This window comes from Cricetulus griseus, chromosome 3 (genome assembly GCF_003668045.3).
Source record: "Cricetulus griseus strain 17A/GY chromosome 3, alternate assembly CriGri-PICRH-1.0, whole genome shotgun sequence".
Lineage (NCBI taxonomy): Eukaryota > Metazoa > Chordata > Mammalia > Rodentia > Cricetidae > Cricetulus > Cricetulus griseus.
Genome location: NC_048596.1, coordinates 56,836,047 through 56,859,001, shown reverse-complemented (window position 1 = coordinate 56,859,001; position 22,955 = coordinate 56,836,047). Strand labels below are relative to the sequence as shown.

General features: G+C 46.1%; 1 protein-coding gene across 6 annotated transcripts in view; it reads right to left on the bottom strand.

Moving 5' to 3' along the window:
* Positions 1 to 22,955, bottom strand: part of Ppfia1 (PTPRF interacting protein alpha 1) — an 84,981-nt gene that overhangs the window by 29,079 nt on the left and 32,947 nt on the right. For all 6 annotated transcript variants that reach the window (XM_027408806.2, XM_027408805.2, XM_027408808.2 and 3 more), the window contains exons 3-16: positions 19,078 to 19,179; positions 18,719 to 18,883; positions 17,927 to 18,001; positions 17,499 to 17,600; positions 17,135 to 17,353; positions 15,412 to 15,558; positions 13,539 to 13,673; positions 12,019 to 12,102; positions 9,938 to 10,069; positions 6,960 to 7,022; positions 6,190 to 6,269; positions 3,707 to 3,842; positions 1,626 to 1,849; positions 228 to 459 (exon numbers count right to left, since the gene is read on the bottom strand). In XM_027408806.2, the coding sequence (XP_027264607.1) occupies positions 228 to 459; positions 1,626 to 1,849; positions 3,707 to 3,842; positions 6,190 to 6,269; positions 6,960 to 7,022; positions 9,938 to 10,069; positions 12,019 to 12,102; positions 13,539 to 13,673; positions 15,412 to 15,558; positions 17,135 to 17,353; positions 17,499 to 17,600; positions 17,927 to 18,001; positions 18,719 to 18,883; positions 19,078 to 19,179 (1,896 nt within the window). The remainder of the gene's footprint in view (positions 1 to 227; positions 460 to 1,625; positions 1,850 to 3,706; positions 3,843 to 6,189; positions 6,270 to 6,959; positions 7,023 to 9,937; positions 10,070 to 12,018; positions 12,103 to 13,538; positions 13,674 to 15,411; positions 15,559 to 17,134; positions 17,354 to 17,498; positions 17,601 to 17,926; positions 18,002 to 18,718; positions 18,884 to 19,077; positions 19,180 to 22,955) is intronic.

The following is a 22,955-nucleotide window of genomic DNA, read 5'->3' as shown; positions in this document are numbered from 1 at the left end:
ATTATAATTAATTTGCATTGTTGACTAAATACTAGTTAACTTAAAAAAAAAAAAAGACAGGGTTTCACTATATAGTCCTGGCTAACCCGATTCACTATGTAGACCAGGCTAGACTCAAAAGAAATCACCTGCCTCTGTCTCCACCCCTTCTGGAACCTCTTGGATGAAGATGTGACTTCCATGTGTAACCCTTCACCAGTAGGCTGAAGTAGAAAAGGCCCACTTACCAGAGTCATGACACCCAGCCTGTCCACCTCCCGGGCTGGACTGTGAGGGACCCTTCTCGGTGTGGACCGACCACTGCCTGGAGGAGAAGAGCCAGCAATCGAGGAAGCAGGGTAGGCGGGGATGGAGCTCATTGATCTAAAACGACCAAGATTATCCAAGCTTCCACTGCCCACTCTGCTCTCAATCTCCTCTGCCCGCTGCTCTGTATTCTCCTTCTCTTCTTGTATCAGCCTAAAATGCAAACAAGAGCAGTTGGTTTTATTTCATCAGGAAGCCCTATGTGTGCAAGCAGAACAAGCCAAGTCTGGCTGGGGGTAGGGGTCTTCTTATATGTGAGCCCAGAAGCTGGAGGCTACAGTGGGAGGAAGGTGCCTTCAAGACCAACGAAGGCTACACCAGGAGACCCTGTAGCTAACAGCAGAATGCTGGTGATGTTAGCACTACTGTCTCCCTCCACTAACAGCTAGAATGTTCCTGTGCTCACTCTTAACACAGACAAAGGTATGCTAAGCACTGGATGATGGAAGGAAGGAAACCCACTGCTTCTTGTCCACAGCATGATCAAATCACCACTTCAACTTACACAACAGCACCTTGCATGTCTTGTCTGGCCTTCCAGGAATAGCTCTGGGTAGCAGGGGAGTGATTTGGGCCCAGTTTCTCTATTTATGAAGGGATGGAAGAGTTTCACCTCCCCTAGTATAGTGTAGAGAGGTGGCCAGGCTGTCAGAGGTAAAGACTATCTCAGAAGCCCAAGTGCTCTGCTGTGGGGGGCTGTAACGGGGATGTTGATCCCACCTATACCATGCTTTCCCATGAAAAAGTGAACTGCAAGACTCATCTCTTGAGTTTTCAAAGTGTACAACACACTAGGCCTCATTATAACACCTTCACACCTGTACAGCATCTACTCTAGTCTCTGGTCATCTCCCTGTCCCCTTCCTTCCACCCTCACACCTTCACAATATCCACTCCAGTCTCATCTCCTTCCACTTTCTTTTTGTTGCTCTTATTTTGAAACAGGGTTCCATGTAGTCCAGGCTGGCCTTAAAATTGTTTATAGTCTAGTCTGGCTGTGAACTAACTACTCCTCCTGCTGCCTCCACCTTCCAAGAGCTGGGATGACAGATGCATGCCATTGCCTCCTGGTTCCTACTATCCTTGTGTGTCTCTCTCTCTCCCTCTCTCTCTCTCTCTCTCTTTTTTTTTTTTTTTAAAGACAGGGTTTCTCTGTGTCTTTGGAGGCTGTCCTGGAACTAACTCTTATAGACCAGGCTGGTCTCGAATTCACAGAGATCCGCCTGCCTCTGCCTCCCGAGTGCTGGGACTAAAGGTGTGCGCCACCAACGCCCGGCTTCCTTGTGTCTCTTACACACCAAATATGTACATATATATACCTGATCTCTTTATTGATGGCATCCAGCTGTTCCTGAAGCATCATGGCCAGTGTCTGCGCATCAGCTTGCCCACTGGGTGACAGCAGATCAACTGAGCTAAGCAGAGTATCTCTGTCATCTTCGCCATCAGACACATCCACATCACTCTCAAATGCCTGTGCCACATTTGCCAAGACGCTGGCTTGTTGGGCCCGTTCCCAATCCTGTTCGTTGAGGGTCTGCACCTACCAACAAGAACACTATGTCTCAGTAGATAAAAGTAACAGCAAGCACTCAAAGGGTAGGGAAGGCTGCTATTAGAAATGTGAGCAGTCTTACTGCAAACCAAGGCTTTAGGAAGATGCTCATGCACCTGAGCTGCTGCTAAACAAGAAGCACCTGACAGACAGGGTGAGCCCTGAGGAACACACCTGTAATGGAAGCACCTAGAAGGAGGATACAGAGATGGGTCTAGATTTGGGGGCCAGCTGGGGCACAGGCTGAGCCTGTCTCATGGTGAGAGAGCAAGCACACACACTGTGATAGAAATGCCTGGGACATTCCACATCTACACTCAGGTCACCCACTTTGATGGAAATTGAAAAGGAAGCCTAGGGGCACATGAAGGGATATGCTCAACTGCCATGGAATGATGCAGTGGGTGTGAGCTTCCCAAGCCTGGTACAGACAAGCACCAAAAAAAAGCCAGAGGAGGAAAGCAAAGCAGGCATGTGAACATAGCCAGTGGTCCCTGGTGCAGTTTCCAGGGGAAAGGACTATACAGAAGAGACCCCTATTGTGAACACTGCCCATAGCAGCCAGTGTTAAATCCTCCTGGTGGTTAATGAATCCCCTCCTTACCCCTCCCCTTCCAGCTGCTACACTCCCTCCCTCTCTGTGGATTGAAGGTCAGGGCTCATGCCTTCCTTTCCTCCAGAGGCACTACACCTGCTATGGCTTCCACCCAGACTTCCTACCAGTGGCACCCTCATCTCCTCAGGTAAGACAGCATCTCCATCCCTCATCTTGAAACCACAGATAAAAACCACAACATTCTGCCACCCTACTTCCTTGTCCATCAGCAAAACCTCTCCAACAACTGCCATCTGTTTCTGCCCTTCTTCCCACTCCCAAGGGCTCACTCAAAGTGGGCAGAGTACTCAAAGCGAGCAGAGCTGGTCAGCTCCCATAGGCTCAGGCTTGGCTGCTGTCCTCCCTGGATAGGCTATTCAGCTGGCCCCAGGCCCCAGCCCTCCTGGCTTATCATTCTCCTAGCCTGTAACACTGTAACTCTAGAGTCAGGTATCCATGGTACCTAACTGCCTCCTGCTTCTTATCCTTGGCATACTGCAGTGATTTGAAAATATACCCCTCTCTCCAAGTGGAAGACAATTCAATGGTCTCCATATGGGAACAAACCACAATGACTCACAGGAATGGAGGGAATATAACTGATAAAAAGGCATGTGGCTTCCCAGACCAGGTAGTGAAGGACCTGGACTTCCTCCTGGATTTCTTCAAATGTGAGCTCTGAAGAGAGCCAGCAGCATACATACCACAAGGACCCCAAAGAGTCCATGCAGGTCAGTCAGCAAGGGCTTGAAAATTCTGGCCCACACTGCCAAGCCTTCCCTATCTACAAGCACCTAAGGCCCTCAGTCATGCTGCTCCTAAATCCCAGGGCCCATGAACTGCCCGTAGCCATACCATCAGCACAGAACTTCATGGTACCCGCCACAGAGCTAGCTAGGTACAGACTACTGTACTGCTCACTGCTTGTAGCTTCAAACTACTCTTGAATTCATGGCAAGCCTGCTGCCTCAGCCTCTTTGAGTACTAGGATTACAGGTGTGTGCTGTGCCACTACACCTGGCATCATTGACATTTTTTATTTACTATTTCAAGTACATACCAATTAGCATTAACTTAAAGGATATTTTATTAAAAATTCTGTTCTTAAAGAAAGAACTAAAACCAAAAAGCAAGCATACCCTAAAAGCAAGCTCTTAGCCAGAAAAGCCAAGGAAAGGAACATGGGGGAAGAAGGAGACCGAGAGTCTGTCCAAGAGGAACAGGTGACGTTCCGCAAGCGGAGGCCTTGCCTTGGAGGGCTCGTCCCGCAGCGCTGCCAGCCGGCCCTTCTGGGGGCGCCGCAACACTGCACTGGTGCTGTAAGCATCCACATGCCCGTCTGCCACAGGGAACCTGAAGTCCGGGACGCTGCCCAAATGGGGTCGGCTGAAACATGGGAAAAGGTGGGTATCAAAAGGAAGGTAAAGTGTCAAGCTGGAAAGGTCTCTGAGGAGGGTCCCCTTGAACCTGCCCAAGAGCTCTCAGCTACCCAGTCCTGGCCAGAAAAACCACTCAACTACTACAATGGGAGGAGGCAAGGTTTGAACACCTGAGGCCCATTTGAGAGGCTCTTCCAAGTGCACACTCAGGCACTACCTGTTGCCATCACCTGCTCTGTGGCCAAGTTCAAGCTATTGGTCACAGCACTTCTGGGAGGAACTAGAAGCTAGGGCTTAATACAGCTTAACACAGATAGTCACAGAGCTTCACACCCTAGACTGAAGTATATCTCTAGAAAAGGGGACAAGACTGAGCAACCAAGGAGGATCTGACCACTGGCTGTTCCTACAGCCAAAGTGTAGAGAGGAAGCAGAGCAGCAGGAGCTCAACCTCAGCATTTAATGCTCCCCTCCTCCCAGTGCTACCCCTAAAACTTTCTGGGAAAGAAGGTACATGCCCTCACTCCAGAACTCCATCAGAAGCCAAGGGCAAAGATCTATGCACAGGAGTCCCAGATAGCTCAGGAAAACTGCACACAGGATCAGTGGGACTTGCCGACTCATCCCCTTTGGCATCACTGACCCCTCATCTTCTCCACGTTTTAAAGACATGAGATTCATGGCTTCCTTTCTAACTCTACTTCTCTCCCACTTCCCTACCTCTGATTCCTAAGGAACCTGTTGTCTCAGCATGGTTCCAGTAAGAATTCTAAGCTGAGGAGCTGAGTATAGCTCTCTGTTAATTGCAGGCAGCTCTGGGATCCGAGAGCTGTCAACCCTCGTACTCTTCATGTTGTTTTCAAGCTTACCCTCCCCAAGTCCACTCCTCATCTCTCTCCACTCAGTGGGATAAATCACAGCAATATGACTGACCTCACTGTCAAGTCCTGTGAAACTAGTCAGTAGACCCACCAGCTGCTCTGTGTCTGAATTCCTTCTACCCAGGGCAGGGACTCACCCCTGCAAACAAGCCAGCTCCTCTCTGTTCTACCCTATGTCTCAAGGCCATAGGGGAAGACAGTGGAGTTCCCAGAGCCATAATCCTCTCCTGTCACCTGAACTGCTACCCAAATATGGGCACACTTCCTCCATATTAAGCCCCCTTCAACACCTTTCCTCCCTTTCACATCTAAAACTCCCTGTTGAACAAAGTCACACATTAGCCAGCTGTGATGGCACATGCTTGAATCCGGGCACTTGGGAAAGATGAGAGGATCAAGAATTTGAGGCCTATCTGGGCTACAAAAGAAAGATGACTCAGCGGTTAAGAGCAGAAAACCTAAATTCAATCCCCAACACCCATTATCAGGTGCTCAGAACTGCCCAAAACTCTAGCTCCAGGAGATCCAGTGCCGCCTTCTGGCTTCTACGGGTACTTACTGCACTGCATTGCGCGCGCCCATGCGCACGCGTGCAAACACACACTTACTTACACATGTACACACAAAATACACACACACACACACATGATTAAAACTAAAATACATTTGTCTAAAAAGAGAGCAAGACTTTACAGTGCTGCTTACTAGCTCCCAATAGCAGGTCTGCTGTTGCCACAGTGATGGTACTTGCCTCTCTCCATCACTTTGGCCATGACTGCTCTGTCCCCATGGCCCTTTTTGTCTTTCCTAGTGCAGTGACCCACCTTGCCCTCTGGATTTGCATTAAAGGTTCCTGGTTCTGTAGGGGCACCTTTCCTGATGTGAAGTAGGCCAGATTAAGAGAGGCTGCAGGAGGCCTAGCTCACCTCAAACTGAGTGCAGAGGCATCTGCACAGGCCCTACACTGTCTCCGTGCCTGTTCCAAGAGGAAGTCTTTCCACTACCCAATAGTGTCTGTCACCAGGTGACTCCCTCAGTAACTTCTACTGAAGATCAACTCTCATAAGAAACAAACAAACAAACAAACAAACAACAACAAAAACAGAAGAGTAAGACCCAATGACAACTGCTTCTACAAGAAAAGATAAAGAAGAATGCTTTAGGGCTGTGCAATAAGTGCTATGACCCTCTCAGGAGCTAAGTCACCCTACAGCAGCAATGAAAAGTCCTTTCACGACTTAGTTCCAAAATGCAGCATTAAATCCACAAGCAACAGATTCTGAATAGCTGTCATGTGACTACTCTGTGGAGCCTGTTCTTCCACTCTCTATTCTGTCCCCTCCACTGGGCACTTCAGTCAGCATATCCAAATACCAAGGAACTTCTTCCCATTTTCTGAAGCTCCATTGTGCTGCCCACAGAGACAGCAACAAGCCCTTGGGCTCAAAACTTGCCCATTTGTAACCACCATACCCGTGATGAAGTGAAGGGCCTCTCAGTCTCATCTGGTCCAGCTCAGTCCTCAGGGCTTCAATATTCAGGACAAGCTGGTCCTAGAAAACAATAAACAGCTTCTATGAATGTTCTCTTATAATGACTGGGCACCTGTAAAATGCATTTCAATTCTGAGAACACTTCCTAAGTCCTAGAGCAAGCAGGACTCAGGCCTCCAAATCCATGGATGCCCTAATGAATGAAAAGCAGTGTTCCTGGTTACAGGAGAGAGGGAGAGAGAGAGAGGGAGGGAAGGAGGGAGGGAGAGAGGGACAGGGAGAGGGAGAGGAAGAGAGGGAGGGGGAGGGAGGGAGAGAGAGAGAGAGAGAGAGAGAGAGAGAGAGAGAGAGAGAGAGAGAGAGAGAGAGAGAGAGAGAGAGAGAGAGAGAGAGATATGCTGTAGTGTAAAATGCACTGACTGTCTAAGGGCCCACCCTTCCTAACCCACAGTCCACCAGGTCTTATTGTCTCCCACTCACACCCACCCAGCAGATCCCTGCTGGCCCTGCCTCTTACAAGAGGCCCATGCTAATGTTAGTCTCAAATAGACATCCCCACCCAAGGACCCAGGGTTGTGGACCATGTGCACAAAGTGTTCCGAATGCTCGCCAAGGGCTGTAAACTGTGAGGACTAAGAGAGCCACCAGGAGAGTTTCTCTCAATTCCTTTCAAACACCTGTGGTCACTGTCACTGCAATAACTCAAGTCAGCTCTTCTGGGACTTATCATTGAGCTGGAGAGTAAAGTACCTTATCATGCTGCGTCTCTTCCAGTTGCTTCTTTGCATTTTCAACTTCTCGTAGTAGAGAATTCTGAAAAAGAGACTGTCCTTCAGCACTGGTTCTTTAAAATGGTCCATGAAACATACTGACTGCACTTGCTTAAACCAGAGAGCAGTCCTGAAAGAAGGGCCTGGCCATGGGAGGCACCAAGATCAGGGTCACAGCCCAGTCAACCAACACTAACCATGAGTGAAGTCAGATGCTGGTGTGTCCGTCCCTGCATACAATCTATCTATTCACTAACCAATCTTAAAGTAGGCCTGCCACATTTGTGGTGCAAGAGCTTTTGCTGATACTGTTTATTATTTAGATTCTTACCCCCCACCCAGAGTCTTATTCTGTAGACCAGACTAGCCTGAGACTTGCAGCAATCTTCCTGCCTCAGAATCTGGGATGACAAGTATGAGATATTACACTTGACTTTCAAATTTGATTTTATAACCTCTTGCAAGTATTCTATAGTAACTTCTGGAAGGAAAGGCTTGTCCAGATCTTTTTTTAATTCTTTTTTTTTTTTTTTTTTTTTTTTTTTTTTTTTTTTTTTAGATAGAGCTTCTCTATAGCTTTGGAAGCTGTCCTAGAACTCACTGAGAAGACCAGAATGGCCCTGAACTCACAGAGATCCGTCTGCCTCTGCCTCCCAAGTACTGGGATTAAATCCTTAAGTTTAAATCATTTAAAACTAATGACTATTGTTAATTAAATGGATTTTGTTTGCTGTTTAGTTTTATGTTTTCCTTTGGTCTGATAAAAGATCAGACTCTACAAAAAGAAAATAGAGAGCCTATCCTATATTAAAGGCATTGTTTTATACAGCATAAAGTTTTATACATTATTCCAAGCTTGTAGTGCTTAACTAATAATAAATGGGCATCAGCTGATATCTGAAAATACAACTGTATGTGTCTTGGACATTCTCTGCTAACAGGTATGTAAAGATGCATGTAAAGATGCACTACAGGCATGCACAATGCCTGTCCCTAACTAGTCAGCTGAAGAATACAGTCACAGGCATGATACGGAACCCTAAAATCTCCAACAAAATACCATCGTATATCTGAAATTTAACTTTGTCAAATGGCTCTTTACATATTTCTTTTCTAGGACCCATTACAACTAAAAACTGATAATGCCCCTGTTTATGTATACAATAAAATAAATAGTGAGATAGTTAATGAAATAGCTGATTTGAAATAAGCTGTATTTAATAGGTCAGTTGGAAATGCAGAGGAAACAAATAAAAATATGACTGGAATGTTACATTCTATTGTATTACACCTTTAAAGTACCATAATAGCAAGTATAGACTGGTGTGGTAGTTTGAATGTAATTGGCCCCCATAAGCTCATAGGGAGTGGCACTACTGGGAAATGTGGCCTTGTTGAAGGAAGTATGTCACTGTGGGGGTAGGCTTTGAGGTCTCTTTTGCTTAAGCTTCTCTCAGTGTCACAGTCCATTTGCTGTTGCCTTCTAATTAAGATGTAGTCAGCACCATGTCTGCCTTCATGCCACCATGTTCTTCACCATGACAATAATGAGTGAACCTCTGAAACTGTGAGCAAGCCACCACAATTAAATGTTTCCTTTATGAGAGTTGCTGTGGTCATTGTGTCTCATCACAACAATAGAAACCCTAAGACAACTGGGAAAAGGTTGTTGATGGGTCACCCTAATTCTCAAATTATTTAGGATTTACAGCAAAAAAATTAAGTAAACTTTCTCAAAAAGGTTACCTGATATGACAGGAACGAATGTTATGGACAGCATTACAGATACTTTAACTTCATTTCATCCTGTACATCATTTTAACAGAGTTCTTGGTCTAGTGATTATTATTATTATTATTATTATTATTATTAATTTATTTATTTTTGGTTTTTCGAGACAGGGTTTCTCTGTGGCTTTAGAGGCTGTCCTGGAACTAGCTCTTGTAGACCAGGCTGGTCTCAAACTCAGAGATCTGCCTGCCTCTGCCTTCCAAATGCTGGAATTAAAGGTGTGCCACCACCACCTGGTTATTATCCTTGTTCTTACAGTAATAACTTTATTGGCTTTAAAATGAATTTTTAGCTTATTTGCAGAAGATTCTGAAACAACACAATAGAGAAAATGCTGTATTTACTTTAAGGTTACATAATCTTCAACAAGGTTTTATAAGAAAGCAGGCTCAGCAAACCATAGGGAGCAAGCTAGTTAGCAGCACTGCTTCATGGCCTCTGCATCAGCTCCTACCTCCAGGAGTTCCCGTCCTGACTTCCTTCAATGATGAACCGTGATGTAGAAGCATAAGTCAAATGAACCCTTTCCTCCCCAAGTTGCACTGGTGATGGTGTTTCATCACAGCAATAGTAACCCTGACTAAGACATTCACTATGTAGTCCAGGCTGGTCCCTAACTCAAGATTCATGCCTCAGCTTGAGTGCAGGGATCAAGGTGTATACCCCACATACAGCTTATATACAATGGTACTAGAACAAAGCACACTATTCACACATGCATGGACTACAGCTACTTGTGTGGAGTAATGAAAACAAAATGACTTGATTAAGCTAATACTGAAAGCCAGTTGTATTTTATTTCCACCTGGCCCTCTGTGCAAGCCACTGGCTTTCTCAGTCCTACAGGTCAAAACTGGTAATTAACACTTGTTAAAGATACTGGTTATTGTTCGATAGGGTTCAGTCTCAGGGGAATCCAAGGCCCTCTTCTGAACTTCTTGACACCAGTCATACAAGTAGTGCACAGACATACATGCAGGCAAACAGCAGTATATATAAAATAAACAAATTTAAGGGAGGACGGACACACACACAGCACTCAAATGGGGAGAAACACAGCCAGTCACTAGCTAGCAGGTGACAGAGAACAGGTAATGTCTTTCCCTGTCTTCAGGAGAACATGTCCCCAGCCATTCTCCCAGGGAGCACTGCAGCTCATCTGCCCACCTTGTCCTCCAGCGCCGCCATCCTCTCCTTCAGATGCAGCTGCAGCCTCTCATTGGACTCCGAGAGCAGCTTGTCCACAGTGTCAGACAGGCGCTTATTATGTTCCTCATTCATCTTTTCTCTCTGCCTTGCCTGAAACAGGAAGGAAAACTTCCAACTTCAGGCTCATGTCTGGTTTTTCAGAAGCACCAGGGGCAATGGTCACCAGGAGTTCCTCTCATCCACAGGGGACTTTGTGGTGCAGACTACTTCTGGGACATGAGAAACTCAGAACAATCTGGTGAGTCTGTGAACTAGAAGAGGCTACTGCTTTTGCTAAACCAAGACATATCAACGTCTCTAGCTCTAACCAGTCTCTAGCTCTCAACTGCAGATAATAGAGTTCCATGAGAGGACAGAAGAAATTTGAGGAGGATCAGTCTATTTGCATATTGGCCCAAGAATTTCTAGAGTGTGAATAAAAGCTTGGGTCTGGCTTCAAGGGAAAAGACTTAAATGTACGAAGTGAAAGCTGAGCAAGCTGATCTTTAGTCAGTAGAGATGCAGGGCATCTCTACCTACACTCAAAACTACAAATAACAACGTAGTAACTTTACAATGTAAAGTAACTAACTCAGCTGGCGGTAGTGGTGCACACCTTTAATCCCAGCACTCGGAAGGCAGAAGTAGGTGAATCTCTGCGAATTCAAGGCCAGCCTGGTCTACAAAGCAAGTTCCAGGACAGGCTCCAAAGCTACACAGGGAAACCCTGGCTCAAAAACAACAAACAAATAAACAAAACAAACAAAAAAAAAGGAAGTGCTAACTCAAGATTAGAGCTATGTCTACTGGGCATACACCCAAGCCTATGTCACTCAAGTCCCAGCACCCAGACAGGACTGAATTTACAAGGAAGAACTGCACCAGGTCTAGCAACCTTTCGTGGGGAAAGCACGGGTGGTAGAACCTCCTAAGACCCTCAGATTTGGGACCCTCAGCCCAAGAGAAAATAGCTGCTACATGAGAAGGCCTACCGGGCAGACACCTGACAGCCCTTTTCTGAAGAGTGTGCCTGTTTCTGGCCACACCTGAAAGCTCTCAAAGCCAAATAGCTGGAAGTTCAAGTGCAAATTTGATTGTCTATTAAAGGCTCAGTGACAGTGTATACAAGCCTCACAGGCTCTGTGACAATGTACCTAATCCTATGTTGCCTAAGACCTTATACAGGAGCTTAAAAATCATCATTTCCCAGAAGTCCTCCTACTGCTCTGCAGCCTTAAATTGATGGAAAACATTGGCTGCTGTGTTCCACAGTCAAGCACCCATGCTTCCTCCCTCCATAGCAGGCCTGTGGCAGATAGGGCCCAGGACTTCTTCTTGCCCTGTGCCCTGATGCCTCTGCCTGCCTCTCCCAGGACAAGCCCTATGACCCAGCTGCTCTCTAAGGCAGGTAAGCATTGGTGCTCCTCCTGCTCTGACACCATCACATCCTGAGTGACAAAATTCAGGACCTGAGGACAGGCCTGAACATGGGATCTCAGTCCCTCATGCTGAGCAGGTCCAATAACCTAAGGAGACAGGCTTTGAATTTTAGTTTCAGGTTCTAGGGAAGCATTTCTCAACTTGTAGGTCGCAACCCCTTCCACAGGGGTTGCCTAAGACCATTTTGCAGAGCAGATATTTACATTACAATTCATAACAACAGTGAAATTACAGTCATGAAGTAGCAATGAAAACAATGTTATGGTTGGGGGGGGGGGTCACCACAGCATGAGGAACTATATTAAAGGGTTGCAGCATTAGGAAGGTTGAGAACCACTACTCTAGGGAGACCTGGCAGTTTCCTTGAGGAGATAGAAAAGCAAGAAGCCTTGTGGAACTCAAGAAGCCTGACTGTGACTGAAGTACTACCCGTGACACCTCTGCTGCCATCAATGCTGAAACAATAGCCAGTATGTAACGAACACACTGGTGCAGTCCAAAAAGACAAGAGCACAGGCCCACAGGACAAGAACCAGATGAAAGGAGGAATTGTGGCAGAGAAGTCCAAGCCTGCTGTGGCCTGTGTCCCACCCCAAAACCAGGCTCAGCCCTGTCCATACCCGTTGCAGCTCCTGATTCTTCTCCTCCAGCTGTGCCTCCATCTGCCGAAGCCTCTCTTCAATGTTGCCATGTCTCTCTTCAGCCTGCCAGCAAAGGTAACAGAAGCTGATCCTCTGCTCATTTCATTTATACCAGCTATACACTACTGCAGCAGCCGCAAGCACATGCTGTGTAGACCATGTCTACCCTGGCAAAGGGACAACACTTCCTCATCTCCATCAGCACCTCCTTTGTGACTTCAATAAGGTGACTAATCCTCTCATGTTGACCTGAAGCATGGAGGGTACTAGTGACTGCCTTTCTGTGTCCCCCCGACACTGGCCTGCCTTGGACAACCCATCCACTGAGTGCCTCTGGTGGTCAGCATGGGGAGCAGGAAGCAGCAAGCACGAGCACAGGGCACAGTTCTACCTTCCTAAGTTTGGAAGTAAGCTCCAACAGTTTAGCTTCCTTAGCAGCAGAACTCCCAGAAGACAAAGGACCAGACTACAAAGCAACAGGACAGGAAGGATAGCAGGGAGAAAAGAAACCAAGACTTTAGGAGGGGGACCAGGGACGACAGAAGCAAGGTTCTGTTAGAGCTGACAAGGACTCCAGTGTCCAGACCTAGATGCAGGAATAGGGACAGGGCCCACCCTATGTTTCCCTCACCCACAGGATGCTGTTTCCATCTGTACCCCCTCCCAATCAACCAAGTCCAAGCCTGGGAAACAGGACTCATGACAGGGAAACAGCTTCTGTTTATGCTGCTGTGCCTCACAAACAGGGCACCCACCCATCACTCTCAAAGCTCCTGATTCCTGTCTACCCCACTGTGGATGGTGAGGACTCAGAACATACACCTTAACAACAGTAGAGGAAAACAAGAGAATTTCATTAAAAACATTATTTTGGCCGGGTGTTGGTGGCGCATGCCTTTAATCCCAGCACTCGGGAGGCAGAGGCAGGTGGATCTCTGTGAGTTCGAGGCCGACCTGGTCTCCAGAGGGAGTGCCAGGATAGGCTCCAAAGCTACACAGAGAAATCCTGTGTGTGTGTGTGTGGGGGGGGGGTTGGGGGGAGAAAGAAAGAAAAAACATTATTTTAAGCACTGTGGAATGCACCTGAAGTTCCAGCTATTCTGCTAGCTGAGACAGGAGGGTCACTAGAGGCAGGACTTTAGAGCCAGCCTGGGCTAGTGAGATTCCATTTCAATGAGTAAATAAACATTTTAAAGCAATCTCAAAAGAATGAAATTACTTAAAAAGAAAAACAAATGTCATCTTCCTTTTTCTGAGAGAAGCTACAGCCTTCTTCAAGTTGGTGAGAGAAATAACTCAAGCAGCTGTGACTCTTGGACCCTGACACCAAGACAGCAGCTTTTACCTAGCAGCTTTTTAGGGACTAATGGAGAATAAGGGTCTTGAGCTACACAGAAACAGCGCTCCCGTCACACAACAGCATGGACACTCCCTAGATGCCAGCGCAATGAATGGAACATTGAGGCCTAGCCATGTGGCCCTACCAGGCCCAGACTCACCTTGGAGAGTGCAGCCACCCTCTGGGCCAGCTCAGCCTCTACCTCTGGCAGTGTCTCAGCTTTGCGAAGGGTCTGCTGCAGCTTCTGCTCTGCCAACTCCAAACGCTCTTGCAACTGGCGGTTCTTGTCCTCTGTCTAGAAACAGCACAACATCAAAAGTTTAGGCTAGTGCTTCAGACACCTGATAAAATATCTACTGGCTTCAAAGCTTTTATCTGTTCTTTAAAAACAATAAAAACAAACAAAAAACACAGAGGCAGGTGGATCTCTGTGAGTTTGAGGCCAGCCTGATCTACAGAGTTCCAGGACAGCCAGGTATACACAGAGAAACCCTGTCTCAAAAAACCAAACAAACAAACAAAAACCCCAAACCAATACAGGTTCCTATATATTAAAGTAATGTGAGTTACTTCATCAGAGTTGCTCATTCTGATAGATAAGGACTTGCTGCCCAGAGTGCTTCCTGAAAGCATAGCCCATCGCAAGCTGCTTTGGGCTGCTCTGTAAATGCTTGAATATGAAACCCACTGCAGAAAATCTACGTAAGTGTAAGTGGGTGAGTGAGACCACAGGGGCTATTATTGTCTGTGGGCACCATACACATCAGATCTCACCATAGTTTCTGAGCACTGCTTCATGGCAGCAGTTTTCACAGCTGCCTACTTTATTTTTGGTCAAGCAATACCCTTTGCCCTTTATAAAATACTTTCAAGCAGTCTGACTAGGTTTTTCTGTTTAACTCTCAATGACCTCAGACCATATCATGAGGAACAGGGTGCCTGCCAGTTCCTATAACCTTTAGTGCAATGTTCAGCATTGCCAACAAGTTCTTTACCATTACTTATTTAGTGAAAGGGCTGAGAAGAAACAATCGGCTTCCAATGAAACAGAAGAAAGGGCTGGGGAGACAGCTCAGTTGGCAGAGTACCAGCTATGCAAGCTTGAGAGCCTGAGTTCAATCCTTAGCACCCACATAAAAAAAGCACATGTTTGTAATCCCAGCACTGGGAAGGCAGATCTGCAGGAATCTTGGTACTCACTGTTCTGCCAAGTGTAAGCTCCACATTCTAAGAGACCTTATTTCAAAATCTTATAGTAGAGAGGCTATAGAAATAGCTCAGCGATTAAGAGCATTTGCTGCTCTTCCAAAGTACCCAAGTTTGATTCCCAGAACTAAACTCACTTTCACTGGTTTACAACCACCTGTAACTTCATCTTCAGAGGATCCCATTCCTTCTTGTGAACTCCACAGGCACCTGCACTCACACGGCATATACCCACACACAAGTACATATGATTAAAAATAGAAACAAGCCAGGTGTTGGTGGCGCACGCTTTTAATCCCAGCACTCAGGAGGCAGAGGCAGGTGGATCTCCGAGATTGAGGCCAGCCTAGAGCGAGTTCCAGAACAACAGCCTCCAAAGCCACAGAGAAACCCTGTCTCGAAAAAACAAACCAAAAAAAAAAAAAAAAAAAAGAAAGAAAGAAAGAAAGAAAGAAAGAAAGAAAGAAAGAAAGAAAGAAAGGCAGGCTTAGAAGTTTATCTTAAATTAAAAAAAAAAATGTGAAGAGCAATAGAGAAAAGGACCCCGACTTTGACCTCTGGCCTCCACATGTACCACACACCTACACGTATAAGCATATATACATGTGCATGCACATACACAAATATGCACAGGACAGATGCATGCTCACGTCAAAAAAAGAAAAGAAGGAATCAGAAGAATCAAGGGTCTATAAACTTATAAGAAGTAATTCACAAGAAAAATGATATTTGGACTTGATTTCCAACATGCACCTTTCAGGTAAAAGGTCTTCAACTTCACAACCACAAGTAACTACAGCTTGAAAGGGGTCCATAGAGCCCAGTACCTGTCGGTGCATGGAATCTTTATTTGCAATTTCATTTTCAAGTTTGTCATTGAGGTCATGCACAGACGTGGCCTCACGCTGTGCTGCGAGGTAGCGTTTCTCAAGGGTGGTGATTCTCTCCTCCATATCTTCCTTCTGGGCCATCGCCTATATTGTAGAGTTCAAAGGGAAATGGGGGTGATAAACGCAGAACTCATCAGAACACTCAGGAGACAAAAAGATTAAACACATCTCAAGCATGAAACTGCTGTTCCCCCAAGGAAAACTGTCAGTTTTTTCAAATAGAGTAAAATGAACATACTTTAAGCATATTCACCCACATGATCAGCAACTTTGCCTGGTCAATCTGCTCGTGTCACCAAATAGTATGAATTTGACTACATACTATTAATGAAACACTCCAAATGACAGTTCATGCATCCAAGAATCTGAAGGCACCTGTGGTGAAGGTGTATGTAGCCTGTGTCTGCCTATCAACACCCAGGCTCATATAGCACTGGGGGTAGAATTGCTTCATTTTCTCAAGTGAGAGCTGGAGAAACTTGCAAAGCTCAAACATGTTGACAATGAAACAAAAATCAGCAGCAAAGCTAACACTATAAAAACTCCAAACATCTCTAAAGACCAGGACCAGAACTTTTGTCATGTTCATTATCTGTCTTCCATCCCCAAATTTGGTTTTTAGCTCTTTCCCTAGTTCCTAAGTGACTGATGTCGATCTTTAATATATTTCTTGAAGAAGCAAGTCTTAAAAGAATACCACAGGGCAGTGGTGGCGCACGCCTTTGATCCCAGCACTCGGAAGGCAGAGACAGGCAGATCTCTGTGAGTTCCAGACCAGCCTGGTCTACAGAGCGAGTTCCAGGATAGACTCCAAAGTTACACAGAGAAACTCTGTCTCAAAAAGCAAAACAAATAAATAAAAAATAAAAATCAGTGGGGGAGAAGGAATGGGGGTGAGGGGAGGGAGAGGGAGAGGGGAAGTACATGTGAAACAAGCCTGTTCCCTAACTTGAATTAATAATAATAATAATAATAATAATAATAATAATAATAATAAAGATTTTAAAAAAATAAAATAAAAATCATAAAAATCATAATTTTCTGCCACATAAATAATTCCCTGTGGCCCAAGAAAAGCATAACCTAGTAGGTTCTATAATATAGGCAGTGTTTCTTTTGGTATGAATTCTTACAACAAATCACATTCATCTCCACAACTAAAGTGCCCTGGTCTCATTTGTGCTAAAAGGGTTTCATGAGGTAACAAAAGACATGTTCAGATGGGACAGAAACAGCTTATAAGACAACACCCAGCTCTCCTTTCGTTTCTAATGATTAATGAGGGCCTTATAAACAGTTATCAAGAAAAAATGGTTGTGAGGTGCATATATAAATATATATTTCCATAAAGATCCTGATGACCAGAGTGTAGCAACCTCAGTACTCAACACCACACCATCCAAAATGACAGAAGACGGCTGGACACTCCCTCTCACCATTACATAAACATAACTGACACCATGTTTGTGGGCTCCGTGGGCAAGTCAGAAGGAACGGAATTCAAGGAAAGCACACTATAGGAGCCAGCAGCCATGGAGGCATGCAATCCCCTCAAGAGGGCAGTGCAAGAGGGAAGGGCACAGGATCTACATCCTAAAGGTCCCTGTAAGTAAGAGCAAAGGACAGAGGGAACAGGAAGCCAAGTGCACCCCACACTCACTTCACGGACATCTCGCTGCAGTTTTGTATTCATCTCTTCAGACTTGATGAGGTCTTTTCTAGCTGTGTCCAAATCCTCCTCCAGCTCTGCTGCATGACTGGACAGGGAGGCCAGGCGCTCCTTCATCTGGCTCTGCTCTCTCGCCTGCCTGTCTATGACTTCCTGCAACTCCAGCACTTTGGCAAGATCCTCGTGGCTCAAGGAACTGTCAGAAGACCTCTGAAAAGCACAGTCCAGAAAAACAAGGATCCTCAGAGGAACCTTCGTGCTTCTTAGAGGACACAGACTTTGACACTGTTCCCTAACAGCCCCATGTAGCAAAACAAAACTAGAGACCCCACAGAAAAAAAAGCCAAGGACTTGCCTTGCCATTGGTGCTTGGTGTGTTTTCCTGTTCATGGTTTCCGTCAAGCATTCCATCCGTTAGTGTTTTCTTCTGATTATTCTGTTCTTTAAGAATCATTAGCTAAAACAGAAATTTTGAACACACTGGCATGAGATCTTCATGTAAGAGAAATGAACAAAAGTGGCCAGTGACTTTGGGAAACAAGTGGCTGTAACTGCTGTGCACCCAAAGACTCTGGCAGAGTTCTAGAAACCATTTGTCATCTTCAGACAGAGAGGCAGTTGGAAGAGGCTTAGGGCTAAGACTGAGTTCAGCAATCCCAGCAGATTGATCTACACTAGGAAAAAAAGTAACTTCTGGGATCTATTACTGTCACACTCTTCTAAATTAAGCAATAATAATCAAACCCCTTCAGTTCCAACCCCATGACAATACCCCAAGCTCACCTCTTTGTGGGTGGCACCCAACTCCTCCTCTAACAAGCTGCACCTCTCCAGAGCTACCCGTAGTCGTTCTCGTACCTGCAAGTGAAGGGTTGAGTGTGCACTTGGACTCCTGCTGCATGACCAACGCAACACAGCATTAGTAGACTACAACAGACTGGCTTTCTACTGCCACCAAGAACATCCAGAGGCTCTGTTTTGAGCAAGGCTGAATGAAACTTGTGAATCCCTCCCTGCTGCCTCAGTCTCCCAAGCGCAGGGACCCAGGGTGGGTGGGTAGGGTGTGTGTGTGTGTGTGTGTGTGTGTGTGTGTGTGTGTGTGTGTGTGTGTGTGTGTGTGTGTGTGTGTGTGTGTGTGTGTGTGTGTGTGTGTTTTACAATTTGGCAAAACCCTGTTCCTAAATAAATCAGACCACTAAGTTACTGTTATTTGCTTTTTTGGTGGGGAGGGGAAGGTTGAGAAAGAATCTTGCTGCATAGTACTATCTATGTAATGTAGCCAAGGCTGTCCTTAAACTCTAAGCAATCTTCCTTGCCCCTCAAGTGCTATGATTACAGGCTTTAGAAATCATACTAGGCCTAACCTAAATTCCTATTAGCACATTAACAGAAAAATTTTACAACTTTTATGATATTCAAGGCAAGGACACTCATCAGCCACATAGGTCAGTGCCTTCTAATAGAAAAAAAGATTTTCACAGGAACTCCAGAAGTTATAAAACAAGTGACCACAGTGACCTCAGTGTCCATGAAGCCCTCCTGACAGGAATACAGCTGTCAGAGTGCTGACAATACCTTCTCATCCAAGGCTTTGTGGTGCTCAAATAGTGACTTCAGTGCTTTCAGCACCTCCACCTCGCTGGACACGCCTGCAGGTGACTGTGCCTGCCTCTTCACCACTGTCATCCGCAGAGAGCGCTCGTGCCTGGAGACAAGGCACTCTAGGTGCTCCAACAGCAGCTGCAACAGAGCCCAGCAGGCAATAAAGTGCTTGCTCATAGGTAAGCACTCCACTCCACACAGCAAAGGAAGATGGCTTCAACTCAGCACAAGCAGAGCAGTGCCCTAGGCTGAATTAAAACCTGCTAAGGTCCCATGGTACCTAATGGGCTGATGGCCCACTCTGCAGAATGGGAAAGGCATAAGTGACTGACCCTGGTGTTGTTCCTCTCTGCCTTCAGCTCAGCGATTTCCTCCTCCCTCTCCAGAAGCTGCTCCCTGCACACGTTAAGTTCCTTCGTGAGTGCAGCAAACTCCTAGAGGGCAACAAGCACAGAAAGACTGGATGAACTCATGAGCAAACAGAAAAAGAGGAAAAACCTCAAGAGTCTTCACTGTCCCCACCGACTAGAATTCACAGAAAGAGGTCTCTGATTCTCCAGAAAAAGGGGGAGTGACTGGCCTATGTCCAGGCTTCCCTAATAACCCAGACCCTCACTGAGCCCTGCAGCCCCCCTCCCAACACCCCCACACCCCCATCCCAGTCATGACCAGTGCAATCTAAGCCCACCTCCTCAGCAACCTCAGAAGACCAGGAACAGCTCAGCAAGTAATGACACTTTTAGTGACTGAAGACGTGACTTAGGACCACTGGAGACAGAAAAGAAAAAGACCTAGAAGACTACTGCCTGGCCTGACCTCTCTGTGGGGCACTTCATGGGTAGTCTTTTTAGGCAGAAAGTGGGCTCCAAGCCCAACCTTAAAAAATTTATTTTCCACAAGACAAACTTCTTGCAGAGAGGTGAGAAGAGCTTCCAGAGGGCTGGCCATCCTCAGTGCTGCCCCAGGGCACTCCTCACATTATTCAGGACACCAGGGACCAGTTGAGTATAAGCCCACGTGAGTGTAAGTCCACATGCTCCTGACAGTTTCTCAGCAGAGTCAATCCCTTTGAAATAATTACTCTGAAGTAATGCACCTGCTATTTCTCTGGGCTTTTTAAAGGAATGGAGAGGCATAATGGCCTACTGATACAGAACAAAACAGATATTCAAAGTATAAAGAGTGGTTGTTGGGCAATTATACTTTTAAAAGCAGGTCATGTGAGCTGGGCAGTGATGGTACATGCCTTTAATCCCAGCACTCAGGCAGAGGCAGGCAGGTTGCCTGGTCTTTATGAGTTTCAGGACAGCCAGAAAAATCCTGCCTTGGGAGGGGTGGGGGGGGTGGAGAGGTCATGTGTTCAAATCACATCTACATTAGATTTTTGCCATTCAGAGCCAACTGACTACCAGTCATCTGCTCTGGATTCATCAGGCTGGCCCAGAAATGTCTACCTGGGCCCCAAGGCCTAAGCCAAGTATAGGCTGTGAGTGAAGACAGTCAACAGTTGAAAGAGTTATCTCTAGGGGAGCAGCTAGAGGGAGACAGAGGAGATGGTTGATAGAGTATGATAATGGGGAGCTGGGGACTGGTTTGTCCCCATCACCCACCCCATCACCCCCCCCCCCATGTGCCCTGTGGCTGTGGGAAGCAAGTAATCATCTTAATTCATCAATGTCTGACTCTCAGAAAAAAACTAGAGATTCTCCTGCAGGAACAGTAGCCTTGGTAACCCAGGCAGCAGGAGCTTGGCCAGGGAGACCAAGAACACCGAGACTAAGCACAGGCTCACATGACAATAGCACATGCTGCAGCCCTCAGGACTTTAAAGGAAGCCCTGAAACTGGTTCTGAAGAACACAGAGAAGGTGGGGAGGGGGACACAGTGGACACTGGTGCTGTAGGTCAAGAGGCAGGGGTTCTGGCCAAAGGATGTCTCGAGACTCTACAGAGTGGAGTAACAGGATAGAGCATGCTCTGAAGGGAGAGGAATGGACATGCCATATTTAAAATATGCAGACAGCAGTGTCAGAGAGGGGACTGTAACTCAGTTAGGGTTCCTGATGTGTTCAGGAGCAGGAGATCAGTAAAAGGACAGGAGCTAAGTCCTGGACAGCCTGAAATGTAGGAGCACCAACAAAAGATCTGGATGTCAGTGAGGTAGAAGCAAAATCAGCTAAAACACTGGTGCTGGCAGATCAAATAGGCTGACCCATCATGGCAGTGGGTGGTGACGACAGTAGTTCTGTGTCATGATAACTGAACTGAAAGAAAAGGCACAACAGTGAAGTTAGACCCAGAAGCAAATCAAGAACAAATAGCACAGAGGCTACATACAGAAGATCAGGCTTCTAGAAGATGAAACACTTACCTGCAGATGCAAGAATCTTAGGCACCGTACGATAACAAGAGGCTGAGGGGAGAGGCAAACCCAGAGCAAAACCAGAGTAAGGAAAAAAGAGAAGGTGGGTACAGATCTAGACTGGGGAGGCAGGATGCCGGAACTCATTTGGGAATAGAGATAGCTTGAGTTTGGGATGGTACAGGATGGCCCCCGGGAGGGACAATACTTCCAGCACACAGTGGCAATGAAGGCAAGAGGAGGATGGACACACAGCTGCAAAAGCATCAGGAAGGGTTCACAGGATTTCAGACTGGATAGGGAAGGACAACTGTCCGAATCTTATTGTCTGAGGTTCAAATTCAACAAATACCACATTTCATCAAGGTACAGCAAAAGGACATGGAGGCAGAACTGCACAAGGTGTGGGCCTGTTACTGCCTGGGATGAGGGAGGATCACCTGCAGATGCCCTCATTCCTTTTCAAGCTTACATCCTGTATCATCACCTGGCATTGCTCCATCTCTCAGCAACACATCTTTCCTCCCTCCCTCCCTCCCTCCCTCCTTCCCTCACTCCCTCCCTCCCTCCCTCCCTCCCTCTCCCTCTCCCTCTCTCTCTCTTTTTCTTCCTTCCCTTAAGATGTGATCTCACTAGGTAGCCCAGTCTGACTTAGAACTTATGACTCTTCTACTATAGCCTCCCAAGTGTCTGGCTTGGGCCTTCATCTTTCTCAAATGTTTGCTACAGACATGCTTTAAGATCCCCAAGCTGCTTTCATTCTTCTATTTGCTTTTGATATGCCCCCTCCCTCCCTACCTCCCTCCCTCCCTCCCTGTCTTTCTCTGTCTCTGTTTCTGTCTCTCTCTCTCTCTCTCTCTCATTTCTGCTCTCTGTGTAATATTCTTGGCTGTTGTGGAACTAGTTCTGTAGATCAGGCTGAACTTCAACTCACAGAGATCCACCTGACTCTGCTTCCTGAGTGCTGGGATTAAAGGTGGTGTTGCCCACCATGTGTCCTCTTAACACAGAAGGAGTCCTCTTAACACAGAAGGAATATACTTACTTCTGTTATTCTAGTTACATATGCATGTTTACCATAAACTCAACAGTCCACATTGCTCCAGCAGTGAGATAAACAAACTCACAAAACTTGACATCATTTCACTCAAAGAAAAAGAAAACTTTTTTTTTTCTCAAAAGGATCCAACAACTAGAAATGTTATCAAAGCAAATTTAATTTAGGAATTTAGATAAACATTAGGCAGGAAATTCCAAAGTTGCAGACTCCAAAACCACATCCCTGCTGCACAAAAACCTACAAGACCCTCAGCCATGTGCAGTAGGGGTATCTACACATCACTACTACACAGGGTCCAACTCTCCACATACCTCTTTTCTCTTAAAAGAAAATTAACTTCAACAAGGTGCAGTGAAGCATTTAGGAAATAGAAGCAGGAGGATCAAGAGTTCAAGACCATCCTCAGCAATATAGTGAGTTTGCAGCCAACCTGGGCTACATGAGTTCTTGTCTTAAAACAACAACAACAACAACAACAACAACAACAATGGGGGATTAAAACCAGTATTGCTGGGCTAAGGCAATGGCTTAATTTGTAGGGTGTTTCTAAGCCCAGTGCTAGGAAGGCAGAGGCAAGAGGATCCCTGAGACTCACTGGCCAGCCAGTCTAGCATTACTGGCCAGCCCAAACCAAGAAAGAGAAGACAAGGTGGATGATGCTTTTAAGTTGTATATAGCCTTTACACAGACTTGCCTACACATACACACAAGCAAACAGAGAATGACCATGGCCTAGTTAAGAGCATTTGCTGCTCTTGCAGAAGATGCAAGTTCATTTCCCAGCATTTA